We start from the raw sequence: 25,182 nt of genomic DNA on the forward strand, positions 1-25,182 counted from the left end.
GGAAGTGGCTGAAAGGAAGAAAAACACCCTGTACCATTACCAAGAACATTGCCCCACACCTACATGTGCCAGGCATGTCCTCAGCACACTGCTTGCATGAACCAATCCAGTCCTCACACCCTCCAGAGAAACTAGGCACTATCATCCCATTGTACAGACAAGGAAGCCAAGACTCGGGTTAAGTAACTTGGCAAAGATCACACAACTGACATCTGTTCATTTTTTACTCCTAAAACTGACTTGAGTTTATTTACCCCGCCGCCCCCTAGTCCACTGGGGGAGACCAGAGTATTTTGGGAGATGAATATAATGGCAGCTGGCTCTCTTTGTTAGACATTGAGCTTCTAAGTAAGTTAATCTTAGCATGTTCTTTTCTAGTGGATGACTGGTTCAAATCCCCCTTCATCTCTTTATCCCTGGGCGAGAGTGCTAGTTGAATCTTACAGCACTGGAAGCTGTTAAGAACTTTCTATTCTTTGGGCAACTACTGAGGGGCCCTAGTCCTCCACAGGATGATTAGCTATGGATTTCTACCCTTGATCTAATAGGTTTTTCTGATGTGACTGGAGGAATATTTTGGGGCATCAGTTCAACTGTTGGTGCAAAAAATGGTCAAACCTTCGACCGTATACTACTCAGTATTAACCCTTGCTCTTATTACAAGATCTTTGTTATTCCTGCAAAAATGTGCTCTTGAGAGGCACATTTTCCACAGAATGGAAACACACAGGTTTCGGGAGCCTTAAATGGTTAAACCAGATTTTTCCCCCCAAGGACATAAGCATTATTATAAGAGAAACTCTTGTTTTCTGAGAATCCCGGAAGTGGTGGCAAATTTAGTGTGAGTGCCATCATGTCCCTGGTGCACATGCCTTGACTGGTATCTCCTTGAGTTGCATATTTATTTTAGATAATCCCATTGTCATGGGGGCAGTGCTGGCCTTGGGTGTGGTTGAGGGTGAGGGTGGCCCCTGGTTCCGGAGAGCAGCTGGACGGGCGCTGTTTCCCCTGCATTGGCCATGCTGATAAGGGGACTGGGATCCTCCCAGGACAGTTAGGTCACACTGAGCTGCCTTTGGGTCTGGGTCACAGGGTTCTGGTACCAGTACATTCCCCTCTCACTCTGCTCAAGGGCAGTTGGGAAGGTGTGGCAGCTATGGAAGGGCTCTAGCACACCCATCTCTGGGAGAAAGCGTCACTGAAGTGCTTACTGCGGTATCCAGTGACAGCTTCTCCAATTTCATTTCTGCAATGTGGAAGTTCCAGGAAGGCACGTGCCAAAGTTTGTATTGGTTAGGGGTCCCCAGAGAAACCGTATCAATGGGCTATCTATTGATCTATCCCCTGAGAGATTTTTAAGGAATTGGCTTGTGCAATTGTGGGGAATGGTCTGTGGGTGGACCAGAAGGCTTGGAAATGCAGGTAAGAACTGATGTTGCCATTCAGACCCTTTGGGGAAACCTCCAGAACTTGTATTCAGAAGTGTTTACTTTGGTCAATGCATGCTTTATCAAAGCTCACGTGATGCTTACTATTGAATTACAATTGCTACTGATGTGGATTACAGAAAACCCTTGGGATTGGAAGCCATCAGCGCTTTATTGCTCTTCAGTTAAGACAAACACACCTGCTGGTGCTGCCCCACCCCAGGACATCTTTCTTGGTCATCAAACAAAAAAAATTCCAATAATTCAGTTCAATACACTTAATGAATTTTTTTTTCATAGGATGATTGCAAAAGTTGGGAGAACATGTCAGAATTTTCAGGAGTGTTTTTTGTTTTTGTTTTGTGAGGAATAAAGTTTTGCAGAAATGTTTATAGAAATCTCAAACTGGACTTCTGTAGATGGGCCAGATGTTGAGTATGTGTTTTAAGCATCTTAAAATGAATGCCCAGCACACAGGAGATGTAAACCAGTCAAACATGCAAAAACAGATGAGCCTTACTGCAATTCAAAGGCAGCCCTAGATTCTCCACCCACAAGCAGTTGCTGGGCTGGAGGCTAGAATGCTTTTCTAGGACTATAAAACTGGGTTTCCTTTTTCCTTTAAAGAATCAAAAAAAACCTTTTTATTATCTGGTCTCAAGAGTGAAAAAACTGATACAGTCACTACTGTGGATCATTCATAACTGTATTAATAGGGTGCCTCAGTGAGTTCTGTGTCTTCCTCCTCCTCACACAGTGACAGCGCCAGGAAGCAGGGAGACATGGCCAGTCTTTCCCTGTGGGGAGAGATGAGGCTGGGACAGGGAATTCAGCTGCTGCTGTCACTGCCACACTGTGGCCATTTCACCTCAGCCCCTTTCCCGTATCTCGAGGCTCAGGGTCCCTGTTATCCCAGGTGGCCAGGACTTGTGTTTTCTTCCATTCACATCCTGCCTGCTGCTCTGTACTTTGAAAGAGCTGGGTACTATGAAGGGTGGGCCCTGGTAGGAGTGGAATTGGGGAGGATCCTTCTTTTTCTCCCTGAAAAACAAAATGAGAAGAAAACAATGAGATGGGGAGTGGCGTCAATTGGCATAGCCCATTGTGAATGGCCTGTATGTGGACTCTCGTCTTCCTATAAGAGTACAGAGAAAAGCCATGGCATCCGTGTGGATTGATGCCCGGCAGAGCAGCTCTTTCTGATTGCCCTGTATTGTGTTCCCTTTCCTGTAACCATGTAAAAAAATGAAAGATAGCCATGGAAATGATCAAGCAGATTGGGTCATTACATTCCAGGAATTTCACTTCTCAGACCCAGATTTTAAAAATTTCCCAGCATGGTCAAGCATGACTCCGTGCGAACTCTGGATGGAATGAATTGACAGGGCTTGGCAATAAAACAAATGTGCCAGTCCAACAAAGTTAGTCTGTTGTGCTTCCTTGAAGTCCTGTAATGTCGCATGATTTCAGGACAGATTCTTGTTCAGTCTAGGAAGGATCCTGCTTTTTTGGAAATCTTCCAGGTGGCTGTATCAGAACCTTCAAGTTGATCGACAGCATTGGGGGTGACTTTGCTGACTCTGACACGTTGTGTTTTGTCACCTGTCTCCCTTAGGCGGGGCAAGAAGCACAGCATCATCTTGAGGACGCAGCTGTCTGTGAGGGTCCATGCCTGCATCGGTGAGTGACATCTGCAGCTGGGCATATTTGCTGTCTACCCTCAGCGATCAAACATGGGCTGAGAGCGTCACTGTTATGAACTATCATAATCATGTCATGTGCTTGGTCCAGGCCTATTGTGGGCTCTTAGAGTTTCGGTGAAGTCCATTCTAGCAATGATTTTCTTGAGTCCTGTTTCATGCTGGCTTCTTTTGCTCTTTGGATGTGACTGGAGCTTGGGTTTGACAGATTGCTAATGAGGTTCTTCCTGGCAGTGCTGGGAGAGAACAGGTTCTTCTTGGGTTGTTACCAGTGTGACCTCTAGTCTGTTGATGTGACCTTTAGGTATTTCCTGGTGGATCTGTGAAATCCACTTGTGGGGAAGCAGATTGTGAGGTTCTGGGTTTGGTCAGGTGATTGGAAATCTTGGGTCAGCAAAGGGGCACATGCGGACACAGAACAAAATGGTATTAATTGGGTGAATACACTTGAGGCTCAGAATGTCTTACATGAGGTCACCTGGGCACACCACAGGGGCCATTCCTGCAGCTATGGGTTTTGCTGAACCCATTGGTTTCCCTGCCTGTAAACACAGGTTCAATGGTGGAAAACTGATTTCTTACATGAAATAGACAACCTCATGTAAATGTTCTACAATGCTGTGGCCTGTCTCCTCCTGGTATTGGATAAAGTTGAAGCAAGGACATAATGTTCTTTAAAAAAAAAAAAGAACTAAAATTGACTATGTGTGGGAGTATTTAATATCTGTAATTTTTCTTTTAAGATATGCAGTGGTCTTCATTCAGGTCTCTAATTAGAAAATAAATCATTCTGTTGAGTCCCAGGCTGCACCTGGAGTGTGGTTTCATGGGTGGAGTGGAAGAAATGGTTTCTGGTAGTTCTTCCTCTCTGCTTTCTTGTTGCAGTGAAGTGGTGAGGTTGCAAGTATCTTGAGAACATTGTTCTCACTCCGTAATCAAGAGTGATCATGTAGGTGACTTATAACCCTCAGACTGGAAGGTCAGGGTGTTGGGAGGGTTTATAATGTATTGGGAAATAAAGTCTGTAGGACCTGCAGCCAACATCAGCTGTTACACTTTGTAGTTGCTGGTAGCACTGAGTGGTTGAATTATATTTAACCAGTGGCTTTTTAATTACCTGTTTATAATTATACATGTATCAATCGTGTCTCCCTTAAGAAAAGACCTGTAGCTTATCACTTTGGATAAACTTCCCCCTACCCACATCCCAGATCTAGGACAAACCCAGGCACATCATATATGCTAAGCACTAATGAACTTAAACAATGACACATAGCTGACAGCCACTAGACATTTGGGACATGAGTATACATTGGCATTTTTTAGGGATAGTAAAACAGACTTTATAAAAATGGGCTTGACCAAACTCTGAATAGACTCCTTTTTTTTAAAACAAATTTTTTCTTCTGCAGTATAAAATTATTTCAAGTACAGGAGTTTCTCCAAACAGCTTCCATGTTATTGACTCAGTGCATTAACTTCTATATTCTGAAGTGCTGTGTAATGGAGGAAAAGCAGGCATCCTGTCCCATGGTGTGCTGAACACTGCAGCCAGCTGAGCTCACCCTTGACCAGGGCACTCCTGCCTTCCTACCACAGGGGTTCAAATGATTGCTGAGTGTGTGCCCCCAAACCTCTTTGTCAATTGCACCCATTATTGGAATTACATAATTTAATGAAAAGGTCCCTCAATATTTTATAAACTGAGAAAATATGCATATACAAGTTAATACTTTGAAAATTCATTGTGGGTTATGACATTTATGAAAGATGGGGAATGTGAGAAATCTAGAAGGATTCTGTTTTTGTCAAGTGTCTTCAGTTCTTGCTTGACTTGAAAGAAACTGAGACAGGAAGTTGTAGACCATGTTTTTAGAGTGGTTCAGGAAAGAAAGTCCTCATGGAAGTCCAGTGAGTAGCTTCTCACTCATAGAACCAGTTGTGCCTCTTCATAGGTAAATTGTGGCTTTGGTCCTCGTAGGGGTAAGTTAAAGTTTAAAAAGCATGTATGCATTGTTTTTAAATAATTTTCTGCTTTGATCAGTTTTTACTATCAGTCACTTCAGGCCTCAGTATGCCAGATGAGAAGGTTTGACTGTATAAATACTAACACCCAAGAAGGCAATCTTTCTTTTGTGTTAAAACCTTCTTTCTTGTTTCATTTTCTATTGGCATGATCTGGAATAGATTTATTATAATAATTTATTATTATATTTATTATAACAATAATATTTATTATAATAATTTATTATTAAATATCCTTTGGTTATGTATAGAAAATGGAATGTATGTGTCGTGTTTATGAAGCACCTCCTCCCATTGTGACATATTCTTTCCCTTTCCAAGTGGCAACATCAGACAGGATTTCTTTGGTATAAAAAAGCCAAACAAAACCTCAATCTCCAATTGAAATTACAAAGGAAATTGCAACAAGGGAGGGGGAAAAACCTTTTCTCCCATTGGTTGAGTCCTTGTTTCCTTTCCAGATTATTTTCCCTCTTAACCATGTAGGAGATAGGTGAATTACTATAGGGACTGAGCATAGCAATTGCTGCTGTAGGACTAACATCACACATCTAATACCACAAAGATCCTCCTTTTCTGGAAGGATTCAGCATCAGTTTTTGTCTTATGGGTCTAAAATACTATCAGGTAAATTTCTCCGAAGTACTGTTTTCCTCACCCTACATTCTCTTCCCCTTCATTCCTGTTTTCATTAAGTATAGGAATGTTTAGAATCCAGGATGGTGTGTTGACAAATTGGAGGTGACATGTCTTTGGAATTCTCCAGCACTAACTTTGGAACCCTGCACCCCTTGGGATGAGAGTGGAGTGGAGCTTCATAGTTAGCAACAAGAAAACCTCACTAAAAATGAAAGCCACGGGGGCTCTGCTTTGATGGTCACAGCCAGGAGCTGAGAAAGGTCTTTTTGATAGTGCTGCAATTCTGATGCATTTGTCAGGAGGGTGGAATGAGATTTTGGTACAGGCTTTGGTCCTTCATGCTCTTCTCCACTGTAATTTTTCTTGGTACATTTTTAGTATGATCACTTGATGTAACATTGTAGCAAAGAGTGCATGACTTGCCTTCTTAATATAGCTTCAGTTCCACTAAGAAATAGAAGTATTGATAGTCCTCTCATGGACATTGATCTTACAGATATAAGTTAAATATCTGATAGACATGAGAAATCTGCTTTTTATGAGGTTAGTAGAGAAAATAGATTTTTGATCCCTGTCAGCGATCCTATTTAGATACCAAAAAATATTCTGATGGCTGTCTTGCCATGCAGAGGAAAGGAGCTTAAGAATCATGGGTGAGAGAATGGAATCTAGGATATAAAACAATATAAAAAAGGGTGAAATTGTTAGGATCCTAAAGTTAATGTGTTTTCTACTAGCGGACTTAGACAATTTTGCATTTTTTTGGCTCAAAATCTCTTATGCTCCATTTTTTTTTGAAGCTAACCCTGTCTTCTCATTAAGGAAATAAATCCTGTCAATTGATTCTCTGAGACTGAGAAAGCCTGTGCTTGTGTGTCCAGCAAAAGGGTAGAATTTGACTGAAGATTCCAAGGACTCATTTGTATTTAACACTGTAAAAGAACAGATTGGCACAGGGTCTTCAGAGGCATTTCTCCACAGCCTAGGTGACAGTGAGGTCTGTCCATGGAGAGGGGGTGGGAAGAAGCTGACAAGGTGGCTGAAGTAGGCAATCTCTACATGAGATTAGTTTCATTACTCTAAGGGTTACAGGGATAAAGATAATTTTAACGGAAGAAAACATGAGAAAAGACTGCTTTGTCCATTGATGTGGAAAAGCAGTTGATTTCCAGTAACAGAAACATGAGCGAATGAGGCATCAGTATAATTTGCAAAGCATTTTCTCCTTGAAAGCCAAGTTACACAGCGGTTTGCTTTGCATTTTAGTACGGTTATAGCAAAGAGGTGAATGGCAAATAATGGAGCATTTCTTCAAAAACAGGTTTCTAGTATGAGAGTGGGGGGTTTCATTTCGTGTGCCAACCAGTTTAGGGAGGTGGCTCCGTGGAGCACAGTGTTGAGCAGGATCCTGAGGTTCCCTGAAACCATAACGGGAAAGGATCCTGTAATACAATGACTTTTATTGGTGGAGGTGGTGTGTGTGTGTGTGTGTGTGTGTGTGTGGTGGGACCAGGTGAAGTACAGGTCCTGTCCATATCTGAACCCCCCATAGTGACTGGAGTGTGGGATCCTGGGCTTCTGGATCCAAAGCATGGGGAATGGTGCTGTGGTATCTGGCTCCCAACCCCTGCCCTGCTCTGGCCTTGCCCGCATCCCTTTCTCAGGCATGACCTTTCTTAAGTCTATAGTTCTGAGCTTGGTTCCCCCATCCCCTCCCTCTTCCCTGTGCTTTCTGACCAGGCTGGGTACCATTTCCCTTACCTCTGAGGATCTTTCCATCTGTGCTCAGGTGAGTTTGAGTTAGTTTGTCATGAAGGGGAAAAGTTCTCCTGGCCCCCACAGGGAGGCACCCCTCCAACTTCCTTTTCTGGCTCTACTCTAGGGTGGGTTGCAGCGAGGACACAAGGCTGTGGAGAATTTGTCAGATTTCATTGTGGTCCTTCCTGCCTCTTGGCTCAGTGTCAGTTTGAAGTTTCTGTTAGAACTAGAGGTTTTCTTTAGGAAGCAGCAAATTGCCTCTTTGACATTCTTGGGCCTGGCAGCACCTCGGTGATGTTTCTATGTTAGCTAATGAAGACGAGGTGCTACTGAGCACTGATTGCCGAGACATGAGCCCTGTACAGTGACAAGTGATCTTGGACATCTGGCCCCTGAGGTGCTATAGGGCCCAGGTGGCTGCTGCTGATCTTCTGCTGTCCACTTAGAAGCCCTCCCCTATTCTACTGCATGACTGAGAAACGGAGTCAAGATGACTGTTCCCTGGTCACGAGACCCCTGACCCAGAGCCATTCTATCCTCTTGTCCCGACCCCCAGATTCTGCTTTCTGTGTATTCAGATCTTGGACTCAGACTTCTTGCTGACCCCATCCTGCTTTCCTGCATGAGGCTGCTTCTGCTTCTCTGCCATCAATATCACAGCAGCCTTGGGGTGAGGGGGCTGCCTTCATGCCTTGTCCTTGGACTTTGTGGTGACCAGGCTCACAGTGTCCAGCCATGCACATTCCTGAAGGGGTCAGGTGCAGTGGATTTCTATCTTTTGCTTCCTGGGACCCATTTTTCCCTCATTCCTCAAGAGGTGCTCATCCTTCTGCAGAGGCCCTGTATAACTGGTCTCCCCTGCAACAGGAGACTACAGGGTGTGTGTGTGTGTTTAAAAAAACCTCCCTTTTATTCCCCAAGAAGTTTGTGACCCAGTTTTGCCTGTGGTTCTGTTTTCTATGTAAAAGTAAGTTCCATGGGTTAATCAGACAAGTACCTCCCATCATCTGTTTTCCTATTAATCTGTCACAGGTTCAGGTGGCAGATCCCACAAAAAGTTCATTTCTAGAAGGCCCTTGGAGCTGGACAGGAGGAGATTTCTAAAGTTGGTCTGTAAGCCCCTGTCCACTTTGGGTGGCCACCTTCCTAAGGTACCTTATCAGACTGTGACTGACAGATAAGCCCGATCCCCCAGGTCCATTCCCAAGCCCCAAGAGGGAGAAAAGGATATGAGAAGGATGCAAAACTCGCTACCAGGCTTGTTAACCTACATTGGGGTTTAGTCTTGAAATGCTAGTGAGTGTCCAGTTCTGTTCCACCTCTTTCTACAAATGCTGTGATCTTACGATTCAGAGTTCTCGCCACAAATGGAAAGAGCAACTAGAGAATGTAAAGCTTGGCTCTGGCATCTGCAGACATGTAGGTAAACAAATTCAGGGGATGAATAAAGACACACCTGTGAGAGAGGTAGCATGAGAACCTGCCAGATATGACCAGGAATTCAGGTCAGCTGTGGGAATCAAGAGGCATCTAGACTAGAAATATGGATGTGAACATGTGAATTGAAGGTCTCTTGTGGGAGCTTTGTTTCTTATTTGTGCTATACCCCTCCGCCCCCCTCCATTTTATTTAAATGACTTTTGGTACCCTTAGGACTTCGTGATCTTTCATCTCTAAGGATCTTGAGATGTTGGATACTGGAGTTCAAACATTGTTTTAGAATCATTTTCAGTGTGTTTGCACTGTTCTAGTAACTATTTACATCCTGGTCACTTAAAGAGGATCATGAAATATTGGCAAAAAATATTGATGGAGGATATAGTCATATTGGTGGGGGCACCTGCAGCAGGTGTTATATGTGCCGGCTGTTAGACTGCAACGTTGCTTTCCAGCAAAACCTTCAGTTTTAACCCCTTTTAGGGAAGATGCTGTACTTTTGAGTGATTCTAACTGGACTGTGTACAAATGCTTTCCCCCAGACCCTTGCAAATCTGGCTGTTTGTGTGGTGCAGTGCAAGCTGTAGAGACAGTACTTTGTGCCCATGACTGTCCCCATGAAGGGACAACTTCATTTTTGTCACTGAACAGTCCATTTTGGGAAACAAATGGTTTGTCTTGCTGTCAAAAATTTTGATATTCAAAAAGTGGAAATTCAAAAGGAGAATGGATACTTGCTAATGTCTTGATACATGGAGGTGTTTTCAAGATTGACTCTGCATTAATGTATTGTTCACATCTCCTGAGAGACCCAGGGAAAATGGATTCCTGGGGGATCTTGGGTCATATTGTCCATTTCTGTTGTATTAGGAATGCTTGATGGGAGTTGTTTTTAACGTGTGTGTCTGTGTAAGACAGGTAAAACATACAACCAGTACAAGATTTAAAGGGGCAAAAGCACTGGAACATTTGTTGCAAGTGTTGCCATCTCAAGTTCATGTACTGAAGTAAGAGGGACAGGATAGCCAAGGAGAAAACTTAAAAGGTTTGCCAATTGTTAGCATAGTTGAAAAACCCCCCAAAACAAATGCTGTCATTAATTGTGCCCAGAAGTAACACGGTTTATCTGTAATCTCAGTACTGGTTGCGAGCATGTGGGCTGGAACACCTGGACTTAGAGAAACCTTGACAAGGGATGGGGCCAGACACACAGCTCATTCCCCAGTCACTTCTTACACTTTACAACGTATCTACTTTAGATTCATTTGTCAACTTAAGAACACTCTTAATGAGAGACTGTGTCGCATGTATTTCAAAAGTTGCAAAAGGCTACAAAGATCATTAGTTTGAGAGGAACTCTACCAACAAACTAGAAAAATTTTGATGGCTTACCTGATCACTGATTGACTCACATTTGCAGTTAGGTCCTTTCCCACCCAGTTTCATGGGCCCTCACTACCCCTCTGAGCCATGCAGGAGCTGGAAAGTGTAGCCCACAAATGCTAAGGTGTTTTCTCAAAGCTTCACGGCTGAAAATATGGGGTACAGGTTGGTGTCCCTGATGGGTGTTGCCTACACTGGCCTGATACTCTTGTGTTTAGGAAAATGGAACCCAGCTCCAGCCCTTCTCTAGATATGAGATTGTAGAAGCTGTGATGGCCCTTCCAGTCTGAGAAGCCTGAGCAGTGCTGCCAAAGCATCTAAATAAATGTCTTTTGAAACATTTTCTGTGTGTGAAGTTTGAGCAGGCTTCAAAGGATGGGGTTCCGGCTGAGCTCCCGTATGGTTCACAGATTGCCTGAGGGGAAGGTAGGTCAGCTGAGAAAACTGGCCTTGACCCTTGGGAGCTGACTCTCTGTTTAGAATGCTGCCTTTGGAGCCAGGCTATAGACCGTTGTAGAGAGAGGTGGGACTTCTTGTCCTTTCCAGGCTTCTACCCTGATAGGACACGCGTGCCTGTCAGGACTCATATTGGGAAATCCCAGGAAACTGAGACTCTTAACTGACTAGAACCTCACATGCTGGCCTCTGGCTTTAGGAGCTGCCCAAAAAGAACCAGGAGGGACAGGCTGGAGGCTGGGAGTCCTCTGTGCCCCTAACGGGCACCTTTGTTCTTGTCTGAGAAGGTCTATGCGTTATGGATGCTGCGCCTGGTAGCAGCTTGCTCCTATGTCCTTGAAGATGAACCGTTTGGTGCCCCATGTGGCAGAGAAGAGGACTCCTAATTGTTGATTGAGGAAAACATTAATAATCCTAAGTTTAATTCCTTCCGAAAGGAACCGTAATGATATTGTCTCAGGGAGAGGAATAAAAGACAACTGAAAGCAAAAGCAAGCAGAGAGTGCAAACCTGTGAAAGTGAGTAGCATGTCACTTCCAGGCTGGCTCTTGGCCCCGCGGGTGGTGTGACAACCAGAAGCAGTGCTCTCTGGTGGGCTGCACGTGTGCTGGGCAGAGCAGTGTGAGCGCGGGTGCTGCCACGGCGGTGGGCCTTGGCCTGGCGCAGCTGGGAGCGTGAAGCTGGGTCTGTGGTTGGAGTGCAAGCAGAGGTGGTCTAGCTAATGATCTGAGGCAGGACTAGCTTTTGTGGCTTTCTATTCAAGCTGCCTGCTAATCATCTTTTGGGGATGCTATTGTCCCCAGATTCTTCCTTGTTGGTTAGCCAGTAGGCAGCAGGAGAACGCTTCATTGAGGACGGTGTGTGGACTTTGTGTGTTAGAGAGTGCTCCAGTGGGAGTGCTGGCTTGGGGACCCGGGGGTGGACCCACAAGGGTGACTGTTTCTGTTGGTGTGGGATGACTTTGGAGAGTCTTTCTAGCCTTCCTGTACTCTTTTCTTTGGTAAACTTCCTCCTGAGTGGGGCTTGTCACCTAGGAATGAATGAATGGAAGGAGCATAGGGACTTAGGTATGAGGATTTTGTCTGAAAGCAATCTGAATCATGATGTTCTGCCTGCCATGAAGGCCTGAGGCCAGGGGATTTGAGTCTTGTGCTCTACCTGAGTCATGACCATTATTGAGTACCTGCTATGTACAAGGAGTTCAATAGGTTAGTCCATTTATGCTCCTGATGCACATTATTATTGCTTTGTAGAAGGGGGAGAGAGATTCAGAGGTTTGGTAGCTCACACAGGGACACAGGCCCAACAGCAGAGCTGGAATTGAAACCTACATCTAACTTCTTAATAGAAAAGAATGGTTTTGTTATAATAGGTAGTTTACTTTTAAAATTGTCTTTTATGAAGTCAGAGAAATTTCCACTGAGTACTTCTTACCTTTCCTACCAGACACCAAGCAAAGCTCTTGGTAGATGTTATCTCACTTAATCCAGACAATAATCTCTGGGAATTTCTATCCTGACCTCATAGATGGGGAAACTGAGGCGCTCATGGTACAACTGCTTAGCCAAGGTCCCTCAGGGCAGAGCTGAGATTTGGAGTCTGGTCTGCCTGATGCAGGGTGTTGTGCTCAACCTCTCTGCTGTTGCCTCTGTCCTTGACTGGGAACTTAATGTGGCAATGTCGTCTGGCTGTGAGACCTTCACTAGTGCCATATGGACCAATGAGAGAATACAGGCTCCAGCACCAGACCCTGAGAAGCTGTGTGACCTTATCCATGTGACGTCACTTACCAAAAGAAGATGATATTTCCTTTCAGAATAGTCATGAGAATTAAAAAATTTATTGGTGCTGGATCCAGTAAAGCACTTATATTTGGGGTTGATCTGTGAGCAAAAAGAATGGGAAAAAGAGGGTAGCATGTGCTTTAAAATCAGATGAACTGGAGTGTGAATCCTAGCCTGTCTTTGTGTGACTGGGTAAGCTACCCTGTAGGCCTGTCGGCCACTTAGGGGGGGGAAGGGGACCTCGTGCCTTGTTCTGGTGGTGATGGAATCCCTCAAGGAGATGACATGAGCACAGGCCCAAGCATAATGCTCTGCACATGCCAATCCCTGGGCAAATGGTGGAAGATAGTATCACAAAAAAGTCTCATGTCTTGTTGCTTTACAGGATATTGGAACAAAATTTAAATGTGGTTATGGAGTAGCTTTCATAGGAAGGAGTCTTTAGAGGCTCTATTCCTAGAGGCAGAACTGACTTGCATGAAATACCTGTCTTCTAACTCTCGAGGGGTCCCATTATCCTTATTCAGAACTGGATCCCTGAATTGTATTGAATGTTAAACTGGGGCAAGACATCTTGGAACTCTTAAAGATGAACCCAAGTAGTGCCCAGTTAACATGTTTAAAGTAAGTTTTAGCTGCTACCTTTTTCTGAGGGGTAGACAGATTTGAGACTGTGGGTCATTAAACTTCCATTACAATTTTATTTTTTTCCCCAAAATGGAATTGGTCAACCCAAGACCTGAGGATACCAGGGTTCCTGACTAGCTACTGGCACTGGGGTCAAAGTTGTGAATCTCTTCAATTATTCCACTTTTGATATTTAGAATTCTCTAGTTTGGACAAGTATGGAAAAGTTGGAATGTTTCCTGGAAAAACTCATATCTTTGAAATAAGCATGTTTTATAAATAATAAGCAGGTGGTCCCTTCTGTGTACTCTTAGATTGTGCTCTCCTTAAGGATGCAAAGGAAGGATTGGAATGGAAAGGTGCTCCCAAGTACACACTTGGGCATTAAGCAATAGCTGAATGTGTGAAAAGGAATGGAAATGCCATGACACTAAGTGCCAGTTATGGTATAGTCATCAAAGTTAAAAAGTTATATAAGCACCACAAAAACAGCACAAACATAATGTATGAGTTGACATTTACAAAACATTTGAATAGATAGGCTATTCAAGTAACATGTACAGTACAATGTTTTTCATTCAGTAAATACTCTAGTAATGACAATTTTTTTTAAATCACACATCTAATGGTAAATTTATTTGCTGACTATCTGGAGAGATTTTTTTTTTTTTTTTTTTTTGGATGACTTTGGACTGGGATTTCTAAAAGCTGTCCCGGGAGATCATGTGCAGCTCTTCCTGTCTTGTCTCCCTGCATAGTTTGGTTCCTCCTAGTACCCTGGACATGGGGTGTGGTGCTGGGGTTGGTGAGGGTGATGCTGGTGGCTGAGAACAGGGTGGCCAGAGATCGACTTAGAGGCCACTGGGAAGCAATAGAGAGTGCCACAGAGCACTTTGCACTTCGTCAGAAAGCCATAAAAGCAATTACCATCCCATTAGGGACTTGGAGAAGAAGCTCCACAGATCTGTCCTGGTGAGGAATTCCCAGGCCTGTGTGAGTCACTCTCGTTGGTATGCATTTTCTTTGATGAAAGATAGTGGAATCTTGAGATCAAGGTAGGCATTGACTGAGACGCTTTCAGAATGCCTGGAGCAGCGCATGCCAGGCTTGTGGAGGGCACTGCCAATATGTGCGGGCATCAGGATGGGGATCCTTGGTGCAGCCTGGCCTTGGGGGTGCAGGTGCAGCCCTTCCTCCCCTTGGCTGTTCTCCAGCCTTTGTGAGTCGTCTTTGAGGCTTCATCTTTGTCAGGACTTGCAGGGGCTCCATGCTGTGGTATCTGGCACAGTGGGTATTGGTGAATGAGGTGTTCTGAACAAAGTAGGCCATTAATGGGGCAGGCAAGAGACCACTGACCTGGGCCTTGTGGGAAGGACTTTTGGTGTCACTTCCAAATGAGGCTGTGACTAGAATCTAAGATCAAATCTTTAAAGTATGCCAGTTTTGTTTTTTTTTCTTTAATAACCTTTCTTTGGAAGTCTTCATTTTTTGTTAATGGTATAGGAAACAAAACCCCAAAACAACCCCAAATAACAAATGCCCTGGACCATGGCCTGGGTTAGGGGGTCAGGCCCTGCCCAGGCCTGAGGGTCTAGACTGTAGTGGAGAGTGTTGGCTCTCCTGCAGGGTGTCCTGCTTGAGGGGAGTTGGTGGTCAAGGGAGGAAGAACAGGGTTGCAGTTCTGGAACCAGCATGTCTAGCAGCTGAATATGGGGTATGGCACTTTGACTGACAATGAGGACCCTCACGTTTTCCTTACAAGCTGCCAAAAGAACTGGTGAGCTGACAAGGTATGTCTGGTTAAGAATCGGGCCTCTAGTAGGCCTGCAGGATTTTCATTATTGGGAGTTTCCTTGCTGTTACTGTCAGATGGTATGGGCCTGAAAACACCACTATCTTGAAGCTATGTGAGAAATCTCCAGATTTCCATCTGAAATCAAGATTCAGTGTCTATTGGGTGCAACCACTCTGCAAAGTGCTATAAAGAAGTACACAGGCTTATGAGTAAATGAGGTACAGGTGGGCATCCTATCCCTAACTAAAGGCTGTGTGCTTGGAGTTTCCAGCTCTCACCTGAGTTCTGGATCTGTCATTGATGTGACTTTTGTCTACTGGATACCTGTACTTCATTTCACATCCAATTCCTGCTTCCCCTTGTTGGCAGGGCATGGGCCCACTGGTCCTTGTCCCCAGTGCTTATAGCACCATTCACTGACCTCTTGCTCTTCCATTACTGCGTTGTGATGTGTCTACCCCTGATTCCCAGTGAGACTTAAGGGCAAGGATGGAGGCACTTCTTTCTTGGGCACAGGTAAAGGGAGCTTGACAGAACAAGGAGTCTGGGGTTTCTAGGAGCCAATGGTGGAACTACCCTGAGCCCCTACTTCCCCTACTGAATTTTAGAGAAATAGTTTATTTAAAATTGGAGAATTTTTTTCTACTGGGGATTGAACCCAGGAGCACTTAACCACTGAGCCACATCCCCATATCCCCAGACCTTTTTATTTGGAGACAGGGAGGGTCCTAAAAAGTTGCTAAGGACCTCACTAAGTTGCTGAGGTGGTTTTAAACTTGAAATCCTTGTGCCTCAGTCTCCTGAGCTGCTGGGATTACAGGTGTGCACCACCACATCTGGCAAAGTGAGAGAACTTTTTTTTTTTTTTTTAAAACTTTTAAGGTACATTTTATTCAGCCATAGCAAATAATTTGAGACTCTTATTTAATATAACATGGATCTTTTTCATTATACTGCAACATAATTTGAGACTGAAGATTACTTTCCTTGCTAACAGTGAGGAGCAATTGATTACCTTATATAGCTTATGTAGCCTTTTCTCTTGAGTGCTGATTCTAAAACAAGAACATCTGAAGCAGCTGAAAAAAACTATCCTAACATTACAATACATAAGAACCTTAGTTACTCTGGACTATGCTATAAAACATGAGTTGGCAAATTGTATCCATAAAGGGTCAGATAGTACATATTTCAGGGTTTCCAGGTTAGTCTCGGTAGCAGCCAGTGAACTTCATCATGATAGCACAAAAGCAGTCATACATGATAAGCAGAATGAACATGACTGTGTTCCAATAAAACTAAGCACACTAAATTTCATGTTCATTTTCACATTCATAGTCTTTTAAAAAAATCATTTAAAATATAAATAAAATTCTTAATTCACAGGCCATGAAAAGTAGACAGAGGACTAGATTTGACCCATATACCATAGTTGGCTGTCTTTTATGAAGACCTTTATATGTTATGCAAAATGCTTCAAATTCCTGATGGAGACTTGCATGTTTTAGATTTCTCATTTAAAAATTTACCACATTTGTGTGTGTGTGTGTGAATAAATATACTAACTTAAAAGAGAAATAATAATTCAGAAAAAATAAAATTCCTCAAGAAAAAATATTCCATTTACAAATACATAATTCACAAATGTATAAAATGAAAAATTAGAATTTTTATTCTATGCAATATAAAATAATATGCATAGATTTCATACATAATTTCTTAGTTTTTACTTTAGTTAAAAGAAAGACAATGAGAAAAAGGTTTATAAATTTCAGTCCCTTTTATAAAAAGTTACTATTGAAACCAACTGTTACATACATGTACAACCATCAACTCTGAATAAAATATGAATTGTACCCAAGGAATAGGAATTTACCTATATGAGCTCTGGCTGCTTTTTTAAAAATGCATAATTACATCATAGAACACTGTGTCATCTATAATATGTCACACATTTGAAAAGAAACTCCTGCTTCCATAAGGAAACAATTCTCTTTCCATAATTGTCTTCCAATATAAAAAAACTTCACAGACTGGTTTACCTTTATCAAAGGTAAAATGATTCAGTGCTCCATTTGTTTGGATTATCTTGATCCTCAGTAGTTCTTAAACACAAAATAAAATTTTGCATGAACTTTCAACTGTTTAGCTTGTCAAAATACTAATATAAAATGTATTCAACTAGCAGAAGTTCATGGGCTAAAGAAAAAGGAATTGAATATAAAATGTTCACCAACTTTATCCTTTCTTATTTTACACAGCTTCAGGTTACTGAGACTTAATTGGTTTTTTGTGCCTAATCATCATGAACACAGCTCCATCTTTTATCTTAACACTCCTCCTCAATGCCATCTTTTTTTTGGCTCTTCATTTTGCCACATATAAGATCACTTCATCCAACTTCAATCATTTGTTCTTCCCAAGATTTCATTTCATTATCATAACGGATTTTATCATCTTCAGCAAGCTGAATATATACTTGCTTTTGAGAACTAGACAGATTTTTCCAAGTTTCATTCACAGATTTCAGCTTTGCCTGCGATGAACCATCCTTAATTTCTTGGAAGGTTTCGGATACAAAAATGTTATAATCTGAGCGAGGTCTTTTTGGTTTTCCAAGCATTGTTAACTCTCTCTTTTTTTTATTAAAGCTTTCTTTCTTAAACGTTTTTGCATGATTTCTTTTTCCAAAGATATCATTTGACTTGGAGTTAGCTGTTCCTGAATTCTGTTTATCTCTTCTTTGTATGCCTGCCAGTCTGCCTTATAAGCATCTTCATATATTTTTTTCTGTGACTCGGGAAGTTCCCTCCATAGCTCTGTAATTCTTCTAATTAGTTCTGATACTTTCAGATCTAAAGGGAGAGCATAGACGATTTCCAAAGCCGAAACACAGCTCTCCAGACTTTCCCAAGTCCCTCAGCACGCCCCACACTCCCTGTAGGAGCGCCATGGCAGCGGTGATGGCCAATAAGGCAGTGGCCGGGCCCAAATCTCCCAGGACCCTCCTTGCAAACCGTAACGGCCTCAACAATGACCTGAGAGAACTTTTAATGGAAATTTTAGTGTATTATATAAAAGGGGAGAATATGTTCTTAGAACTGTAACTTAGCCTCATGGGAAGGCTCTAGAAGTCAGTTGGGGAAAGTCCCCTGTTCTTCAAGTACTTTTCTTTTTCCCTCCTTACCCTGCTGGAGGTCAGAACACTCAAAGATTGAAGAATTCACCCACCACACCGCTCTCGTGTTTGTTATCCTCTAGATTCTATCACTGGTAGCGTCAGTTTCTGAAGAATGTGCAGGATTCTGTGTGGTGTCTGTTGTAGTTAGCTTTTCTGCCGCTGTGTCTGAATGACCTGACCAGAACAATTTTAGAGGAGGAAAAGTTTATTTTGGGGGGTGCTCATGGTTTCAGATGGCTCTCAGTCCATAGATAGCCAGCTCCATTACTTGGGCCTGAGATGAGGGAGAACATCATGGCTGTAGAGTGTCATAGAGGGAAGTAACTCATGTGATCAGGAAGCAAGAGACTCCACTGGTCAGATAAAAAATACATACCCCAAAGGCATGCCCCTGTGACCCACTTTCTCTAGCCACACTCTACCCACCTTTAGTTACCACTCAGTCCTGTAGGGATTAATTCACTGATTGGGTTAAGGCTCTCATAACCTGATCATTTCTCTTCTAAACCTTTTTGCATTTTCACAAACGAGTTTTTGGGGGACGTATCACATCCAAACTGTGAGTGTCAGAATGAGAGTTTTATTGATAATAAATAGATCTGTAGTTCATTCTTATCTACAGAGCTGTGTGTGGACTTTGGCCTCTGACAGTCCTATGTACTTCCCTCCTCCTTGCTTCTCTGTAGACTTACACAGTTACTATTCTTTCCTGGAGAATTGGGGGGGTGGTTTTTTTTTTTTTTTTTTTTTTTTTTTTTTTTTTTTTTTTTAAAGAATGAGCTTTCTCTACATGTAGACCCTAAGATGATGTGGCATGGCCCTTCATTTTCCTCTGCTGAGGATTCATCTCTATTTGCAGAGAGAACAGGGAATTCCCCTCAGCCCCTCAGGGAGACACTGGTGTCTTTCCAGCACTTCCCCTTCATTCCTTCCTAAGGAAAAAGGGTGCATTTGAAAGGCAGTGGGCAGGCGAAGCCCGGTGCCTCCCTCTTCAGTAAGTGTTCTATTCTGAGGACCCTGAATGGCTTTGCTCAGGGAAGGGCGACAGCCTATCTGGAAGCCCTTTGACTGAAAAAACTGGGAAGGCTTCTTCTGCCTGCCCATTCACTCATGTCTGAGTTTGGGAAGGAAAGAGCAGAGTTACCTGTGGATCCCAGAATCCCCATAGAAAGACTCCCTGCAGGATACGTGGTATTTTAGTTCTAGCCCTGCTCCTGCAGGTCTTGCCGTCTGGATGGATGAGCTGTGTCCATGTGTGTGTGCAGTCACAAGGGCAGCGATTCCTGCTTTCCTTTCTCTGGCTTGGAGAAGCATGCCTGTGCCAAGCTGAGTGGAAACTGGAGGGTATCCTGAGTTTTGTTCTTTTTAAGGCCAGAGTATGTGAGGTCAAAGATAAGGAGTGAGCCTAAAATAAAATGTGACACCATGCAGGGTGTGCAGCTGGAGGCCCACTTGGTGCGCGTCGTTCTGGTGAAGACTGCCCCTGCTGGGTTCCTGCCCTGGCACACACGCTGGTCATTGCTGCAAGAGCATATTGCAACAAACACGTTTTAAGAAAGCTCCCTACCTGTGTGAGTGATCTAGCAGGGGACCTGTGCTTACCTTATAATGGTGACTGTGTTACATCTGGTGAGACACTTTGTTCCCTGCAGCATTTGGAGGGAATGTAGCAAGTTGTTAGGCTACTGAACAGTTCAGAGCAGGGCCAGGAATTAGAGGTTATTTTTCCAAGGGTTGGCCTAATCCTAGACAAGTACCAAGTCCCTGTGTTTGCAGGGATGTTGGCAGGTCCCTGGAGTCCAGGTGGGTCCCTCACCCAGGTTGAATTGCCTAGTCCATGGGAGCTTTTTCATAATCATAGGAGGGCCCCACAGGGGGATGCCGTGGACAATGGAAAATCCAGGGAATTAGAGCATGGGCAAATTTGAGGCCACAGGGGGATGGCATGTCCTGGATCTTAGCAGGGTCCTTGGAAACCAGCGCTTTGAAGCCAGATATGCCCACGTTGAATCCTGATTCTTCCTCTTGGCATAGGTCACTTAATCTCCCAGTCCTCAGGTGACTATTTTAAAGTGAGTGGTTGGTCATTGTGCACACCTCGAGAGTGGGTTTGGAGTCCTGGGTAAGAGGACATACCTCCTGTTCTGCTGATGGCTTTCCAAACAAGCTACATGGCCCATGACTTTTTGTCTATTCTTTCCCCTTTGTTGACTCTTCAGACTTTTGGGTTCTGCTCAAAGATCCCAGCATACCACAGGGAAAATAGCCTGAGGTCTTCCATGCCCTCCATAGATGAGATGGGTCATGTGAAGCACTTGTCATAGCTCCTGGAGATGGTAGGCCATGTTACATCAGTTCTTCATCCCTGTGACCAAAATACCTGTTACAAACAACTTAGACTAGGAAATATTCATTTTGGCTGATGGCTCACAGGTTTCAGTCCATGGTTGACTGGTTCCATTGCTTTGGGCCTGAGGTGATGAAGAATATCATGGTGGATGGGTACAGCAGAGAAAAACTGCTCTCCTCGTGGCAACCAGGAAGCAGTGAAAGGAGAAAGAGCCAGGGACAAGATGTCCGAAAGAGCATGCCCCCTGGTGACCTACTTCCAACCATGCCCTAGCTGCCTACAGTTACCACCACCTCCCAGTAGTCAGTTACCAATGGGTTAATCCACTGATGAAGTCAATCCTCATGATCTGATCACTTCCCCAAAGTCCTACCTCTGGACCTAGCCTCCAACACATGAGCTTTTGGGGGGCATCCCAGCTCCAACTCATAACAAGGACTCACTGCATATGAGCTCTGGTTGTCATGTCTGGTGCTTGTCCCTGAACTTTGGAGTTAGTCTGTCTGGTTCATACTCTGGCTCTGTCATTTACAGGCTCTGTGAACTTGCTCAAGTTGCTTCTGTCTCCACTTCACCTGTAAAATGAGACAGTTGTTGGGGGATTAAATGAATGAGTCTACATCAGGTACTTAGAAGAGCGCCTGGCACAAAGTGGACATGCTGTATCTGGTAGCTATTCTTGGCTTCGGTACAACAATGCACAGCACATGTGTGTCTTAATATATCTATATGAATAATAAGAGGAACTGTATTTGGGATCGTAGGGAGAGCTGAACTGAAATATCAGACCATGGAGTCATCCTCCCTGAAGTGCTGAGAAAATGTAGAACTGAATACGGTCTGCTAAAAATGCTGCTCTGAGCAGTAGACAAAGTGAAACCTGGTCCCACCCTCCCAGCTCCTGATCCCTAAGCTGCTGTCCCTTCTTTCACCTATTCACTAAGGGTACAGCAAGATAAAGCTTGACTGGGACCAAGTAGGGTGTGTATCTTGATTCCCTTTTGTCTGGCCTTGCCTGGGTTTTGTGCTCCGACAACTAATTTATACCTTACCATGGAGCAGATTCTTTTTCCTTTGGCTGCTGTAATGGCAGATGGGAAGGGCGGTTTTAATGAATTACTGTTTTCTTTTGGAGATTAAGCTTTCATTATAAATATAATTGCTGACACACAGCCTTCTGGTAGTTACATATCATTTGCCAATTAGGATAATGGTCTCAAAAAGTCCCTTGGAAAGTGACATGGACCAAGTTAAGCCTGTAACTAAGCTTGGGTGCTGGCGAATGAAGTGCTTTGCCAACTGGAAGCAACATGTACCAAGTCTGCCCACAATAAGCTTGTGCTAAGAGGTCTGAAAATATTCATGACCTTTGAGAAAGAGATTAAAATTAGTAGGCAGAAATGCTGCAGCCAGCTCCAGAAGTTTGTGATGTGGTCATTCCAGAGCGTCTGCCATGACTGCCGCGTGCTTCTGGTACTGTTGTGGGGCAGAAGGCTGCACTGCTTAATGTCAGAATTCAATAATTTAATGTAATGTCAAAAGTATTTATGACGAATCTGAAAGTGGTGGTGAATGTTGTGATGTTTCCATCACTTTTAAGGGTCTGAGTCTTCTGGGCACTGTCTCCATCTTGGCACTGTTGACATTTTGGGCCAGATGCTGCTTGTTGCGAGGGCTGTCCTGTGCACTGTAGGATGTTCAGCAGCGTCTGGTCTCTACCCACTAGATGCCAGTAACAATGCCTCAGTTGTAAGGGCAAGAAATATTCCCAAACAGTGCCAGATGTCCCTTGGGAGGGGACAAAGGTGGCCCTGATTGAGAACCACTGCTGTGGAGCTGGCCCCAAGAGAGCTGTAGAGGGGCTAAGAAGCTGCCAGCAATCCTCACAGTAGCACAGTGTGTGGAGAGGCTGGTGAGATGGGACTGATTCACTCAGACAATCGATTTATTCTCCCAGGAAACTAGTACTTCTGGAGCCCCAGCTGTGTGCCTGGTACTGTGTTAAGCTCAGAGAATATCAACGTGGGAGAAAGACCTGATGCTGTGAGCAACTTGAGGAAATGGTCATTTTGACTGGTACAATTGATCCTATTCTAGGGTTGTTAGGGCCCCAAACTGAAAAATCTGGATTCTGGAGGTATCTTGTGTGGCCAGGGAGCTAAACCCTCTGGATCCAGAGACTGGTTGTAAATCATTTGGTGCTGGTAAGAGACATGGGAGGTGAGTAGTTAATGAAAACTAGGAAGGAATTGTGTGGGTAACAAGGAGGGGGTTGAGGGAACGACCAAGGAAGAAACCCCCAATGGTGTTAGCAGGAGCAAAGTGAAGTTAGCAATGGAATGGAGACAACTTACTTGGAAAGGTATCAAGACTGGAAATGGCATTGAGGTATATGTGTGTGTGGTGGCTCGTTAAGGAATGAGGCTGAATGAAGAAGACCTGATTTGTTTTTTTTTTTTATTATAAACAAATGGGATACATGTTGTTTCTCTGTTTGTACATGGAGTAAAGGCATACCGTTTGTGTAATCATAAATTTACATAGGGTAATGTTGGTTGATTCATTCTGTTATTTTTTCCCTTTCCCCCACCCCTCCCACCCCTCTTTTCCCTCTATACAGTCCTTCCTTCCTCCATTCTTGCCCCCCTCCCTAACCCGAACTCTAACCCTAAAACTAACCCCTCCCATGCCCCATTATGTGTCATCATCCACATATCAGCGAGATCATTCTTCCTTTGGTTTTTTGAGATTGCCTTAGAAGACCTGATTTTTGAGTTCTCTACTGGGGTGGATGCTCTTGGCTCATAAGTTTATTGGTAGGTTCAGACAAGATACCAATTTAAATATTGGGCCACCCAGTTGAAGGCTATTCAGGTCTTTTGTGTAGACAGTCTTCATAAACGGATAATGACATTTTTACCTTGCCAAATAGAAAAAAAGGGAATCGCTAAAATCAGATTTTGAATGGGGGGGAGTAATGAGAGTAGAACTTAAGGAAGAATATTCTGGGATGACATGAATAGCAGGGAAATGAGAGGGAGGAGTGGGAGGTCAAGGTAAGAGAGAAAGGTGTGGTCTAGCTGACCAGCTTCCCCCACTAGAACACTGGAAGGGGACCCTGCTGTGTGGGAAGGGGCTGTGTGTTTGGAGGAATTGGAAGTTGACCCAATTCCATGATTAACTGCAGTGAGACTTTCTGCTTCCCCAAATGATGGCAAGTGGAGTGTAGTATTAAAAGGACACACAACTGTGTTAAACTGACAAATATGGATTGTAAGAAATTACAAGAAACAAAGAATGTTATCTGGTGTCTTGGTAAGTTAGTTACTAGAGCTGGTCACTGAATGTTTGTGCTGAACTTTCTGGTAAGAAGACTACTGGCTTAGAACCTAGATGGCCCTCTTGATGGAAAATCCATTTGAGGTAGTATGAAGGAAGAAGCCATTTTTTTAAAAAAAAATTCTTTTTTTTAAAATTCATTTTTATTGTAAACAAATGGGATACATCTTGTTTCTCTGTACATGAAGTAGAGGCATACCATTTGTATAATCATACATTTACCTAGGGTAATAGTTTTTGCTTCATTCTGTTGTTATTTTTGGAAGAAGCCATTTTTTGAGAGGAGCTGTGAATATTTAAACCATTGTATGAAGCCTCAGAATATGCCTTGAGCAATAATAGGTCTTAAAAAAAAACACTCAAACCTTGTTTAAAAAAATGAGCATTTTTTAATATTGAAATATAAAGGCATATTTTAAAATCTGTGATTGCCCCCCGTCCTTTTTGGCCAAACTGTTCCTGAAGCTCTTCTGATATCCATGGAGCATGGCAGATCTGGGCCCTGGTTTCTTGCAGAGTCCCTAAGGGGCACGGGGCTTATGATGCCAGTGTACAGACGTGCTTCACTGAAGTAATACAGGTTGAATTGGGCAGAGAACCAAGCTCATGATTTGCAGAATTGTGAGTGGGGCTCAGAGAAGCCTAGAGAAGAAAAAGCACATTTCTAATCGTCCATTTGTATTTGCCATTGCCTGTGGCAAGGGACCTTGTACTAGGCAAGAGTACTAGGGAGTTGTCAACTGAGAAAGACATCAATGACCAGTCTGGAATTTTACACAAAAAGGATTGATGTACCTTGTTTATTCAGCCACCAAAAGCTGGTTCTGTATTTTGTGCAAATTGATATTAAGTTATTTACTGACTGTTTGTGTAGAGAGTTATTGACATTTTAAAAGCCTGGTTTGATTTTTGCCACTGATTCTAAAGGCTTACTGAGGCTACTCTTCATGTCTGAGCAGACTCCTTTGGTCTGAGGGCACCCACTATCTGTTTATCTGTTTGTGTTGCTTATCTAGAATGCTCAATGCCTATGGCCATTAATTCACTAGTGTATAAAATGTGATATTCTAATCCTATTATGTTAGCTTTTCTTTGCTGTGACCAAAATATCTGACATAAACAACTTAAAGGAGGAATAGTTTATTTTGGCTCATGGATTCAAAGATTTTCATCCAGTCAACCAGACCCATTGCTCTGGGCTTGAGGTGGAAGAACATCATGGAAGAAGGGTGCGGCAGGACAGATGCTGCTCAGTATGAACAGTATGGCAGCTGGGAAGCA

At 43.4% G+C, this 25,182-nt stretch overlaps 1 protein-coding gene and 1 pseudogene across 1 annotated transcript in view; one reads left to right on the plus strand and one right to left on the minus strand.

The window, feature by feature from the left end:
- Fhod3 (formin homology 2 domain containing 3) overlaps window positions 1-25,182 on the plus strand; it is a 472,090-nt gene that overhangs the window by 68,846 nt on the left and 378,062 nt on the right. The window contains 1 exon segment of the mRNA XM_047526634.1: window positions 3,043-3,107. Coding sequence (XP_047382590.1) covers window positions 3,043-3,107 — 65 coding nt within the window.
- On the minus strand, window positions 17,361-18,074 carry LOC124965596 (transcription factor A, mitochondrial-like; annotated as a pseudogene).

Source organism: Sciurus carolinensis, chromosome 15, assembly GCF_902686445.1.
Source record: "Sciurus carolinensis chromosome 15, mSciCar1.2, whole genome shotgun sequence".
Lineage (NCBI taxonomy): Eukaryota > Metazoa > Chordata > Mammalia > Rodentia > Sciuridae > Sciurus > Sciurus carolinensis.